The sequence below is a fragment of the Melanaphis sacchari genome, unplaced genomic scaffold (genome assembly GCF_002803265.2).
Source record: "Melanaphis sacchari strain LSU unplaced genomic scaffold, SCAv2.0 Contig2_pilon_pilon, whole genome shotgun sequence".
In the NCBI taxonomy this organism is placed as follows: Eukaryota; Metazoa; Arthropoda; class Insecta; order Hemiptera; family Aphididae; genus Melanaphis; species Melanaphis sacchari.
In genome coordinates, this window is record NW_020271173.1 from 2,455,079 (window position 1) to 2,470,609 (window position 15,531).

Sequence of the window (15,531 nt, forward strand, 5' to 3'; positions counted from 1 at the left end):
TTGCCATCGTATACTTCAAAATATTCCAAAAAATAGTCAATAATTTTTATAATGATTTTTCATTCACACTATTAAGTTTGAGAAACGAAATAAACATTGCTGTAATATATCCCAATTACAGATCGGTTTGATATTTTACACGATACACGTTTAAACCTGATTGCATATTTCGATATGGTTTCATCAAGTTGTATTTCTAATTTCTATACAAAGGCAACTCACCGTTGCACAAATAAAATCTTAAATGTTTCAAGCAACTGATTTTTTAGTGCTGTTTAATGTTAGGATCGTCTCAAAATAATTATGTCCTCACAGGGATCTATATAAAAGTAACGTAAACATAAAATTTTTATTGAAATGTTCTCACCGTTCGCGTTGGTCCAAACGCATTTACGCACACGCATATGTAGAGCAGTGCTCCGACCCCCCCACCCCGATATCGAGGTTCGTATATTATTTTAAACTCTGAGTATTTTGATCGTCGTCCAAAACACCAATCTGCCGTTTGCTCATCATTTTGGACTATTCCCATTCGCATTGCCAGTACACGAAAAATAATTGACGCGGTGGTGTAAATCGCGCTGTTGTAATTTCTGCTAAATCGGCCGATAGGCATAGCCTTCTGTTTTGATGTCTTTGTGCAACATCGTAGCACTGCGTAAGTAAAACTGCGTTTTTGGGCCATTTATACGTGTCAGCTTCACTGGAGTATCTTACGTACTTACCTGAAAATACAGTTGAACAATTGTCTTGTTTTCTATTTTCACCCGTTCGATAAGCCTATTCATCTTTTGAATTTTACAGGTTGGGACAAAATGAGCAGCAACGGTGTGACCGAAGACGATGATTTCGGTGATGATCCGTTTCGTAAGTATAACGAAAATGCAATGTAACGCAGAGATAATATTACATTGTTGGGATAACATCGTATAATACTAAACTATATACCTACACCCCTCTTACTGCGAACTAATAAAGTTTGATATGGTCAGCTTTCAACCATTCCTAATTGGCTTTCCCTAACTTTGCTTTATGACCCTAACTGTTGGTCGGAGAGCTCTAAAACGCGTGGAACTTTAACTGAAGCGTGCCAAAATCCATTAGAAATAAGAACAAAACATTTGCTGAAGTCAAAAAAGAATTCAAACAGTTAAAATGATTTTATTATTCTATTAAATTGAACATAATATCCATTAATGTATTACTAAATGACGTATAACTTATATAACTACAACTAATATAAAGAATTTTGTTAAACATTTAAAATTATGACATTATGTCGTACATAAATGTGAATGAGTTTAAATATTTAATAATTGTAAATTTTTGTATTGTTTTTTAGTATTAAATATTATTAATTAATGTAACTTATGTTATAGTAATTTGAAATAATTAAGGTCGTATTCAGATTTTAGATTTGTTATTATTAGATGCTAACTGATTGATTATGCAATGATAGGTTATACTTATATAATAAAAAATACACATACGAATACTATTGAAAAAAAAAATTTAGCTTGATAATAATATAACACAAAAGTAAATTTCTTATTGCAATATATTTAAATGTATAATAAAATGGTCTTATAGGCTGACAGACTAACTCCGCTTAGAATCGCTTTTCGAATGTAATAATTTATCATTAAATTCAAATTTAATACATGCGACTTATTCAATGAATATAAGCAGGGAAGTGACTTTTTTGTTTTTTTTCTTTACGACGTTTTATTTTTGAAGACTATTTATCTCAACAATAAACTATAAAATACAAAATATAATCATTATAATTATCAATATTATTAATATATGTAAAAATACGATCATAAATAAATATTAAAGTTTAGTAGATCAATTTACAGATCGTATTAATAATTATATTTCAATAAAGGCTTTATTATTATACATTTATTTATTTTTAAATGAAATAAAAACCCATGCAGGAAGTGAGATGTTATTACAAATTTTAAGAAATACTATTGATATTTATTTTTTACTTTTAATAATTTTTTTCCTGAAGTATTCTTAAGCAATATATTTATTTCATCTTTCAAATCGTATAAATTCTTAAAATTTATCATTGTCTCACCTGGGTACTCTAAATTATGAAAATAAAATTGCTTTGAATGCTCGTCTTTGTTTGATCACGACATTTATCCAATAAACCAATAAATTAAATTAAATTACTCATATATACTTTTTAATTAAGCTGATATGGACTTGTGGTCATCAACTAATTCAATGCTGAAAAATTCAAACTTTTCAAAATAAAATCTTACACTCAATCACTTATGCCCGCCATATATGTCTAAATTTATTATGCATACAGGCTTAAGTATTAAAACAGTTCATGTAGAAATAATTACGTTCTATAAACGATTTTATATAATAAACTCACTTCCATTTCAATTTCCTTGTATATTAAACTTAGTCTCTCGCACAATGTCTGGGAATCTTTTTCGATGACTAAAAATGAACTAGTGTAGTGATATTTTTAATAAATAAAAAATTTTAAAAAAATCAGAGAGCAGTACTTTTTGTGTAACTTCTTCATCAATATTTTTTAAGTAAAAATATCTTTTATCATAAATAATTTAGGGTATAGATCGCATATTTGTATATATATTTTTTTTAATAATAATACATTTTTTTTATTTAAATAGTTTAAACTATTTATTTGGTTTTGACATTTTACTTTAATTAGATTTAGTAAAAATTCATTGTTGTTATTTATGTATGACAATTTGATCTCATTATTTGAATAATTCTATTTAATAATATTTGGTGTTAAATTACATTTTGTTATGACTCCATTAAATGAATACATGAATCATTTTTCAAACAAATATACTTGTATTGGAACATGTTGTAATTTTTTATAGATAGAAATAGTAATTTTCATACTTAAACATATCAATCTAAAATAGCTTTTATGTGTTTTAAGGTCACTGTCAATACATTCATATTTCCTTTATATTATTATTAATTATGTTTATAGCATAACTAACTAATTTTCCGGCAAAAACTAATTTTAAGTTTAAATTACTGTGAACATACTAACTCAGAACATTTGGATGATTTTGTAAGTTATATTTAATTAACATTCTGGTGAAAATTTAGTATTTTATATACAATTCAAATACTATTTGACTATTAATTAATTTAAATATAAGTATAGACAGTATAGACATATTTTATAGTTTTACTTTATAAATAGATATTATTTATTTTTAAAAAGTTTATTGGATACTATAAATTATTTAATTATTCTTACTTATAATTTTATAAAGAATATTTTCGATTAAATATTTAAAAAGAATTTTTTTATCTTTTCTTTCTTTTTCTTTAGTATATTTTTCATTATAAACTTAAATGATATCTTTTTTATTATTTTTTTCATATTACATGGTTTAATACAAACAATGTCTTAAACATAGACAAACAAAAAATTAATTTAAAATAACGTTGTTAAAATTTTTACATATATGTTTTTGTTTTTATAAATTTAAAATATATCTGTTCAAGTATTAATTGACTAGCATATGAATTGATAAATATTTAATTAATAATACAATTAACATAGCACCACCTTTTAGTAAACTATATAATAACTGCTAAAAATTTTAAGGTTTTGTTATAAAATAATAAATAATTTTAAAAATATTTTCTTTGAGAAAATTTATTGTGATAAAAAATATAATGTTCTTAAAAAATCGTATTTCAGTAAAATAAATACATTATGGATTTTAGTATCTTTTCAAAACCGAAATATTTTTGTATGTTTTTTAAAATGTGTTATTACATGCAAATGAACTATTGAAAACTATACTGATAGCTTATAATCATATAATTTACTATAACAAAATAAATAATTAATTTTCGATTTTACTACAATATAAATAATAATGTTATAATATAAATTTATTCATGTTCATAAATTATAATAATGATTCCAGGTATAAATATTATATGAATTATTTTTATTTTTATTTTAAACTAAAAAAAAAGAACGAAAAGTAAAAAGTAATAATTTTTAATATTAATTATTGGTTTTGATTGTTTGAATTGACCACCAACAATAAGTTTTTCATTTATAACATTTGCTTTTAAAATAGCCGACTTCATAGTTTTGAGATTATAATTATTATTTGTTTATATTTTGAATTTACCTTAGAAGTTTTGAATTAATAAATAATAAGTGTATTCGTTTAGTTATATTGTAATGAGTATTTAGTGTATGTATGAACAATTTTGATTCTATTGCACAATAACATTATTAAAATGTACTATTTATGTACGTTACTTCGTCTATTAACAATCTGAGTTTACCATATATTTTTGCTTGAATATTTAATTTTACTATAAATTATAAATGTGTAATTTGTGAAGAAATAAATTTAAAATTTAATTTGGAAGAAAGACAGGGTATAATTCGTCCACTCACTTCTATTGTTACCACGTCACACTATGCCATTATCCAATCGTTTTTGTGTTCACGTATATATTACTTTGATGAATTTGTTTTAATATAATTGTTAGTTAACGTTTACAAAAACAAATGATTTTTTAAAATCATTTTCGTTGCTTATTTTTTCGTTTGATTGTGTTGTATCCAAACTACAACGTCTGTTTGATGTGCGTCATCGCAATCAAACGATTTGTAAACGATAGACTAATTTGAAATATTGTCCTGATTCGACAATAAACTTTTATCAATAAGATTAACAAAGTGTATATTTAACGCAAACTAAAATTTAATTATTTAATAGAACATATACTCATGTACAGATTAAGTTACAGAGTCAATACTTGTTTGAAATAGTGCAGTATTTAAATCGTTTTTAGAGTTTTAGAGTTAATTTTTTTAACGCTAAAATTCTTTCAAAAAATATATTATAGAACGGATATTTAACGCTAAAAAATTGTCTGTTTATGCCTATACTCTATAAAACTGTAATTATTTGATTCTTAAAATATTAAAATATATTCGATATTTAAAATATTGTTAATAAGATGTCTACCATCTACCTATTATAATGGTATCCAAAAAAGAAAGAAAGAAAACACATCATTTAATATATCTACTATTACAGCAAGGTAAAATATTATACTGCCAATGCCAAAAAAAAAAAAAAAAATAAAATAAAATAATAAATAAAAGTGTAAAATCACGTCATACAACAATGACCAGGTTTTTCTCTCCATTTGGTACCACAGGAAAAAGTAAATAATAATGATAGCGAGACTGATAAAAAAACGTTGTCCATGAAAATATAATATACATAAATTATTCAACTTTTATTGGTGATAATAACTCGGGTAGAGGACAAATTTCAATACTCGTTGTAAATTGTATGGACGTATATAATATTGTAATATTATAATGTATATACAAACAAACGTACAAAACACATAATGTATGTCATTATTTACGCATTACGTTTTTTAACGGGTCAAATGGTATTTTTTCGTTGATTATTTTTTATGTTTAGTCAAATGTACTCACACTGTCATCTAGACCAAAATATCATAGAAATACGTATAAGTTTTGTCACGGGTCAATTTTTATGTTTTATTTTCTACTTTAGATTCAGTCCTTCAACGAGGACAAAAAATAGAACAACTACTTTAAACCTTAGGACTTAATATAGTTTAACGGAAATGTATATATAAACACCATTGTAGTGACAATAATGGTATAGTTTTTGTATTTATTATTATATTAGTTAAAACACGCCGTTTTAGCGGATCGATTGTCTCTACAATATTCCACACGATTTCTATGAATCTATTTGATAACATTTATTTACTGAAATTAATTAGTAATTTATAGTGCAAATTTAATTAGCCAAATAGATAGAAGAATAAATTTAAGGCTTCAAAATCATCTTAAATTCTCTCTTTCTCTCTTTTTTTTAATTTTAAAATTTATTTAAATTAAATACAAAGTTAAGTTTTATATTTTGGTTTAAAAGAAAATATTTATATTTTAAATTAAATGTAATAGGAAAAAATACATTTGTATTGAAGTAAATTTCGTACAAAATAATAATGTTAAAATGAAATAATTCATATTCATATAAATTGTGATCTAGAATTTATATATATTTATTTATTGTTTAATTTTATTTACTTAACTATTTTTAAAATTAAAAACTCATTTACAGTACTGTGTTATGAATAAATAAACTATACAATTAAATACTCACAATTTATTTAAATATACTGTACGTACATAATTTAAACTCAATTAATAATTTAAAATAACCTAATACTACAGTAGAGTTTAACAAATAACAATACTTGAGCGGCATCTATCTGATCCTATCGAGACAATTGGCAATAGCTACTCTCTAGATTGCGTCCAACGACCATGTATTAGTGTAAAAAAAAAAAAAGAGATACATGGTTAGTTCATTAGTTGTTATGTACTTTGTTTCTCGGACTAATAGCGCATTTAACTAAAAGTAATTAATTATAATACAGCTAGTTAATTTGTACTTATACTAGAGTTTATTATTAACTAGTGTTAAATGAGATTAATGCGAGCAATTTAATAGTAACCTTACTTAAATATATTTATAAAAGTCAGGTTGAGTGCTTATATTTATTTTTAACAACCACAAGTTACATTTATATAAAATATACTCCCAAAATAAGAGAAATAATTAAAACTATGCATATAAATATAATTCAATTTTTACCAAGTAATTTTATCTTATTTATTTTGTGTATGGTATAAAAAAATTTTGATTTAGAATACTGATATAATGATCCAAAAATACTAATCGCGGTCACAAGCTACTAGAAATGATTTAGATAATTACGTGGAACACAATACATACTAGATACTATTTTTTAAGAATCCAATTTTTGTAAAGTTATTGGGTTTAATAAAAAAATTAAAATTCAATTTTTTGATTGTTTATTTATTGATTATTAGTTATTTGTTTATAACTAAAATGTATCATTTAGTATCAATATGTTTAATAAATATTAGATCATATTTTCATAATTGTATCTACTTAATTTTTAATTCTAAAATAAATATTAAAAATAAAAATGTATTAAATGTCTTGCCATTATTAAATTTTAGAGCACACTCGACTAACTTAATATAATATTTACACCATATATTATTGTTTTCAGACTATTTAACATAAAAACTCAAGCTTTTAGTACATTTTTAGAATATTAATATATAGGTAACTCGGTTTGTTTTTGTTTCTATTCTTTACTTAAAAAATATTACTAACTATAATTCGTTAATGATAGAATATACAAAATAACTGATTTGACCATATTTGAAGGAATATTTCAACATTAATGAACCCTGCTCGAAGAATATTTAAACTTTATAGTTAGGGCCTTTCAAAATTTCATTGAACGTATAATGTATATACTTACTATGCAGTAGCGTAGGGTATCTATATAAACTTGTATAAAATATAAATTAAATTAGTAGTATATTGAAAAAATAACTTTCCCATGAACCTTTAATTTTTGGGTTTATAACAAACATGACGTATATTGTATAGTTCATTAAGTAAAATATCATATTATTAGTTACCAAGTTATGCGTGTACCAAATTTGTATCAAATAAATTATAATGTTTCTAATAAAATCAAATTACTAATATAATCAAAGTGGTTTGAAATAAAAATATGTAATTAATTAAAAAAAAAAAAAAAAAAAAATACGATAATTAAATAATAAATACAATTAGTTATATTATTGTGTTTATGAGCTTAACTGCTGAGGCTTTTTTCATAAAATAAGAGTAATAAAATACTTTTAAATTGATAGAAACTATACACACAAATAAAAATAATCGTTACAATTTGTGAGTGAAAATATCGTGCATTAAACAATATCTCAAATAGCTACCACTTACCACATATTGTTTAAATGTTCTTCAATGAATTATGAGAATAAAAAATTACTCAATTTGGATGAAAGGTATTTTCATTTAAAACTGAATTTGTAATTTACGATTAACTGGGCACTATAATACAGTAAAATAAAATATATTATTATTTTTTAATAAATTATGTCATTGAAAATGCAGTTTGGCTTATCTAAGAGTGGTCTTTACAATTTTTTTTTTCAAACGGAAATAACAACAGTTGTTTAAACATTGTATCGACACACCTACGATGTTCATAACAAAAATAGTGTTTATGACTAATAAATTATCCCGTAGGCAAATACGAAAGAAATAGCTTATAACGAATTTTCATCAAAACAGATGTTTCGTTTAAACTATTATAATCACAAAATATTATAAATCATATTGTGTTTGTATCATGTATTTTGACGTGCAATGTGATATTGTTCACAAGCTGATTGTTGTGTTGACACGAAATCGTGAATGACACGATGTGTTGAATTTTTGGCCATTGACAGTCTGAACAGCTTTAGTTAGCTGGAAAGGGAATTTTGCCAATATATAAAAAAAGAAACAATAAATAATATATCAATCAACCATCCCAATTGCCAGACCAGACGAGTGTCGCGTGTACGGATTGTGTTGGAGGGGCCACGTAAATATTAAATTATTATGTGAGTATTATACATCAATCATCACATTCTACCAAACGCTGTTCCCTCGTGCGCTTGTTTGAATATATTTATCAATCTTTGTCTAAACGATTTGCCAAATGAACGTGCGATTTTCAACAACTTTTAGCGAAAGTGGTTACACCACGTGTTCCGGACAACTATATTATGTATACCTAAAAATTATAAAATATACATAGTTGCATATTATATTATCGTATTATGAGAACTCGTAAAATAATATCATACAGGGTTTTAGATTCGTCAAACATGTTGACCATTCGATTCTCTTTATTGACAAATTTATTCAAATTATGATTAAGGGGTGTGTCCTTGGTGGTATAAACTTTTGTTTTTTCAAATTAAAACTCATCTCTTTTTTTAATAAATTATTTTGTGGATAATTTTTTTTTTTTAAATTTATGGAATCTAATTTAAAATAAGTGAAACGAGTAGGTTTTCAGTTATTAAAAATATATTGTAAATTTATTTATTTATTTTTTGTGTCTTAAAAAATGATTTTACAAAATAGATTTTATTTTGATTTAGATATGGTATAGTTATCAAGTATATTTAAAAATTCTAAAAATCAAATTTTAAAAGTGTATTATTAAATAAATATTATTTGAGCATACTAGCTTCATTTCTTTAATTAACTGTATAAGTATAAAACGCGAGGAAAAAGGCATTGTTGATCTTAAGAATATATCATAATTCTAAAAATGCAATTTTATTACGGAAATTTTAATACTATATATATATGAATTCCCATTTTAAATTTATGAGAATACAGTATTACGGAAGTTTGGATAATCGAGCTGGTTCTGCTATATGTATAATATATTATTCATTAATTTGAGTAGTGAGAATTTCATATAATTATTGTAATACTATAATGCTATAATTTATATTCCTATATAAATTAATTGGTTCCTTATATATACTCGTATATGGAATCTGATTATTTTAATATTAAATAGTTATTTTATAGTAAATTTAAATATTTTTAGTACACATTTTCATACAACAAAATCCGTTTGAATTTACACAGTAACATTATAATACTGTACTTTTGGTTGAGAAACAAGCCAAAGAAAACCAAATATTAGTTATTTAGTTATTACGTATGAAGTATAAATGTAAGTGTTTTTTTTTTCTGTTTTACTCCTTGTGAAATAAATATTATAAATAATATATTATATAGCCATGTTACTGACAATACGTTCAGTACAGCTATAGTATACATTAAATCTACCCTTAATGGAAATAAGTGATAAATATGACTGCAATATGATAAACCATGTATAACAGCTGTCCGATATTAATCGATAACAAGTACTAGACCTTGAGAACTCAACAGATTTTCGTCATCAGTCAATGACGATTTGTATACATTTTGCAAACTGTATTCATTTTTAATTTATGCAGCCGTTCACATTTCAATTATGGGCAACTTAATAAATTACTTAATGATTTTAATTTTTACCACTATGTGTATTTCTTAAAAGCTTTAGATTTACGAATTTGTATTTATTATATTTCAAGCTATATTATTAAAATATATATTTATATATATATATATATATATTGTATACAGATATATACAGTGGAAAAAAATGCATACGATAAACATATTCTGTTCAATTGTTTCTGCAGTTATTTATCGTTTGCGGTATCACCTTAAATAACTATGTCAAAATAAACGAAATTGTGTTATGTGTAGTAAACTGTATTTATTTATTATTTATAAATTAAATATATTATATTTGTATAAATATATTTCATATAATATATTTTTTACTATTATTTGAATCAATATGAAATTTGGATTTTATTTAGGTAAAACTTGTTTAGCGTAACTATATAAATCGTTAGAAAATTAATAACTGCATAGATTAACTATAGAGTAAAATATTTTAAAAGTTTTGTAATTATTTCGAACAAGAAGACAAATGCAAAAAGAAATAATATATACATAAATAATTTTATAAAATTTTTTCTGAATAATGATAAAACGCAGTTGATAAAGTCATTTTTTTAGGATGTTTTAAGTAAAGTAAATTTTGTATTTTATCGAAATAATGTAATATCAAGAAAAATGGAAAGAAAAAAGTATTACTTATCATATCATATAATGCATCATATTATTAAGTAATATTGTATGACTGAAATATTTGCTATATTTTTTTAAGCTTTTTTATTTGCTTTATAAAGTAAGAGATTTTATTATCCTTCATTGATTATTCTAAGCATAAAATTTATATGGAGTGAAATATGTACCTTGAGAATGTAAATTAACCTTAAGTTTAAATAATTTTAATATGGTTAATCGCGAATAAAAAATGTAATTTAAAATTTACAGTAGTAAAATACATTATACTGTTATAAAAGATGGATTTTAATTAAATGGAAAAAAACAGTTATCCTTTTAATAAATATTTTAATTTATAAGACGTACAATATATTATAATCAATAATTTCTGTTAATAATATTCATCATTGTTAGAATGGGGGGGGGGAGGGAGAAAATTTTGTTTTATGAATTCAATATTGGAATTTTAGAACTTGTACCATTTATTAATTATTTGATTGTGCTTCAAGCTAAAATATAGCTCTTAAATAATAGTCTTTTAAGGATGAAAAAAATACGTAATAAATGTTGGTTATTAATTATAGTATTTATATTACAATGCTATTACATTGTTATATAATATAGGCTAAAAAGATGATATAAATTCAACAATTTGAGTATCAATAATCACACAAATAAATTGACTGTGTGTGGTCTCATTTATAGGTATTAGGTATGAACTATTAACAATATGCGATAATAATGAACATGCACAGATTTGTTGGTTTATTGGTTTATCTACTTCACTAAACTTATTATAATTATTAAATACATGTCATTATGGATGGTCAATGGTCACTAACGTTATCTTTAAGCCATTCGATTGGACACAGATTAAAATGAGGGTTGACAGGTCTACGCAAACATTAGGAAAAAATATAAACGATATGAAAAGTTTACTGTTTTTATTTTGTTTTTATGTATAGATACTTATCTCTAATAAAAAAAAAAAATTAATAATAACTCCATTGTTCCTGGTTGTAAATTACTTGACATTTCAAATATTTGAACTTACTGTAATATAAGTCACAACGTTTTTTTCATTTTTGTATATACTTTTAAGTTTTTAATTTTCTTAAATAATAATATATTATAATATTTATGATTACAAATTATAAAAATTAATCAAACGATATTTAACATAACGTTTTCAACTTCTATAAATTATGATATATCATTTTTATTTCAATTCTGTGTTCAAGACGATTTATTTCAATTAGATATATTTTATGAAATAAGTATACATTAATAATAATAATAGTAATAACTAATAATAATATATAACACAACTTACTGTATAATATAATATATAAGTATGAAAATTAAATTTAATCTATTGTTTGTTGTATAACAATGAAAAAAAAAAACACACGGATGGACAATATTTTAAAACAGGTGAATTTTACTTGATGACATCTATTGGTCGTAAAACCTGAACGTTGTCATTGCGTTCGAGAAAATAATATTTTCTCTCTGATAGTAAACTACGTAATTGTGTTTTAAGCCCATCTTGCGGGGCATCAATAGGAAAATATAGTTAAAATGATAGCGTTCTGTAATCCAACAGTATATGGTGTGTCCCCAGAGTTTTTGTAGCTTTAAAAATGTATGATATACGTTATATATATACATATAAATACATATTATATATATGTTCTTTATATATACAAACACGCAAACTCATACAAACATATTTATGTTCACGTATAAATCTTAAGTGTTGGACGAAAAAAAAATCGTTATAAGTTTGATCACGTAAACTATGACGCCAGATGCATAGACAAAAAAATATCAAATTGCGGTTGTGACACGGTAACATTAGTGCAAAAGACGATCACGGCTTGGCGCTGTAATATTTAATTTTCATACTAACTATTAAATTGGTTCAGAGGCAAGTTCAGCTTTTTTCAAGAGGTTGGATATGAAGTTTTTAATATACATATAGGTATATATATATATTATATATAATACAAAATCACACTGAAAAAACAATTGTAAAACATGCTTTTTTATTTTAATGACATATGTGAAATCAATATAGTCATAAAAAAGCTTAAAAGTAAGATATGACCCCTTCTCATCCCCGTACCGAATACGCCCTTGATGTGGTTCAGTTTCTTCAAGTGGTATATTTGCATGTATGATAACAGAAGACCGTTTATATGTTTAATTTTATCATAATCCATATAATTAAAAGTAACATTTTTAATAGTTATAAAACGTAATCCTGTTTTTTCGTTATAGAAGGGAAATTCGATTATTTTATTTTTTATTAAATCGGTAATTAGGAGATTAAAAACCCGATATTAAATACGATATTAGCCGTCGTAATTTTTCAGTATCAACTATTGTGTTAGAAATATACTACGGCGTGAAAGCGCACCGTTATCGGGGTTCTTATTTCTCCACTATATAAGTACCTGCATAAGTAAATAGACTACTCATTGACAATGCAATTTTAATGCTATAAAGAGTTTATAGATATATATATATAATATACGTCGTCTGACGATAAAAGAACTTTTTGTAATGATATTCGAATTATCAAGCCATATAACTTTATAATTAAATATCATTATAATATTACTTATTATTTTATCTTAATTCTTGAGTAAGTAACCATATCCATAAACAATATAATAATTAATAATCAAAATTATATCATTAATATTTATATCAATAATTATATTATAAATTGTATAATCTAACAAATTATCAACAACACCGAATAAACATGTGTACTTACAAACTACAATAATATATTAAAATATTTACCAAACAATTAGTAATAATATAATATTTATTAGTTAAGTAGTTTCTATTATAAAAACATGTTTTTATAATAAAAATATATTTATACAAAATAAACAATAACAAATTAAAACGGAACAACAAGTAAAAGATCAAATCTATAAGTAAAACCCCTATCCTGACATTAGAGTCAGTCAAGTATCCATCAAAGATTCTGTTTCCACCAAGTAGTCTTTATCTAGCCACCAGCTTGTTTTCAGAGAAGTACACCGTCTTATTATCAAAAGCAAGAGACTAATAATTTAGTAATCTAATTGATCTCTTACTAGTTGTAAAGTTTTAAATTAATGTCATAAACCGTAATTAAATAATTGCTTTAAGTTTATTCATTCGATGCATATTAAATTCACGTCTTAATCCTATCATCATCCGCTCATCAACGTATATCAGGTAAGGAAACATATCAATATACTTTAATATATCAAGTGTAAAAATAACATTATCATTAGAAGTAAAAATAATACACGTAAATTCCGGTTTTCCAATAAGAAGGTAAATATAATCTATATTAATAAATTGGTATTCATGAACCCGAATAAAATTGTAATAATATATAGGCTTTAACAAATGATAAACGAGATGCAAAAGAATGTGTACACTGTTAGCTCCATCGTTTATGTTTGAAAGAACCTAACTATAAACATCTAAAAAGTAAATATATTATTATAAGGTAAAGTTTCATCAATAACTCTGGCAAAGTTTATTTTTCATTTATTAAATTTTAAAAATAATATACGATTCTATAATATGAGTATATTAAATTTGGAATTTTATTAAATTATAGTTTAAGTGTACGCACAGCGAATGCACTAGATATTTATTATGTATATGTGCAAAGACTGCAGTGTATCTATTTTATCGGATAGATATTTATTTCAGGACTCTTTGTAGGTTGGTTATATTGTAGAGTATAAGGACGCACGACGGACGGACGAGCGAGACGGCGAAGACGAGGACACGGTAAACCATACTCACAAATTGAGAATCTCAATCACGCGATATTACTCCGTCATTTTCTTTTGATGTTAAAAATAAAATTTTTTCTTCGACCTGAACTTTCGCGAACGGCTTTCTTTGATGACTCCCCACACCCTACCAGGAGCTACCACATGCGCCATGCCGATACGATGACGGAACTTTATAAACGGGGCTTACTGCTCTTTTGTTTTCCGCACGAATGTAAACGAGCAATGAAAATGCGTGTACACAAAATAGCGTATCATATTTTATAATATAGCTTTAGGAATGACGAGAGGAACCACAGACCGCGATATTGTACGAACGAATATAACGATATATTTAACATAAAATAGAATATAACAATGGGAATTTCGATGTTTTTGAAATAGAATAGATCGATAAAGACTAGTGATTAAAATCTAAAAGTTCTAAAAAATCAAAATTTAATTTTAATTTATAATTACCTTTAAAAAATATATTTAAGTTCAAAATTTTAAATCAATAATTTATATCGAAATTTTAATGACTTCAACATTTTTGTATACAAATCGATTTCAAGTGAAAAAAAAAAATAATATAAATTTAAAATTCAACAGTACGAGAGATTCATAATATTATTCATACATGATAACAGTTGTTACATATATAAAATAATTCATGTATGTTAACTGTATTTTTTTTTTTTTTATTTAACAAAAATAACATTGTGTCAATACATTGTACTCATCGCAGTATAATATCAAAGTTTAACGGATAATCTCAAACAGAAAAAATAAATGCGAAAATCTATTAAATTACTATATTATGTTTATTGATTGTAATAGAAAACTTGATATCTAAAGTTTTCATGATACATCACAATTCACAATTAATTTTTAATAATATGATAAATATTATATGCAAAAAATGTGTTGCATAACCCATTATTATTTATTTTTCCGTCTTACCGAATAACATATTTCTAGCAGTAACTATATTTTAATTTTACAATAGTAATATCCCCTACTATATTGTTAAAAGACAATTATATAAAGAGGATAAGTAAATAAACACAAAGTGCCTGGTGTTTATA

General features: G+C 24.2%; 1 protein-coding gene across 1 annotated transcript in view; it reads left to right on the top strand.

Moving 5' to 3' along the window:
- The first annotated feature begins 420 nt into the window (after positions 1 to 420).
- The window catches only part of LOC112595788 (Kv channel-interacting protein 4-like), a 129,567-nt gene continuing 114,456 nt past the window's right edge, over positions 421 to 15,531 (top strand). The window contains exons 1-2 of the mRNA XM_025341123.1: positions 421 to 658; positions 805 to 867. Coding sequence (XP_025196908.1) covers positions 631 to 658; positions 805 to 867 — 91 coding nt within the window. The 5' untranslated portion in view covers positions 421 to 630. The remainder of the gene's footprint in view (positions 659 to 804; positions 868 to 15,531) is intronic.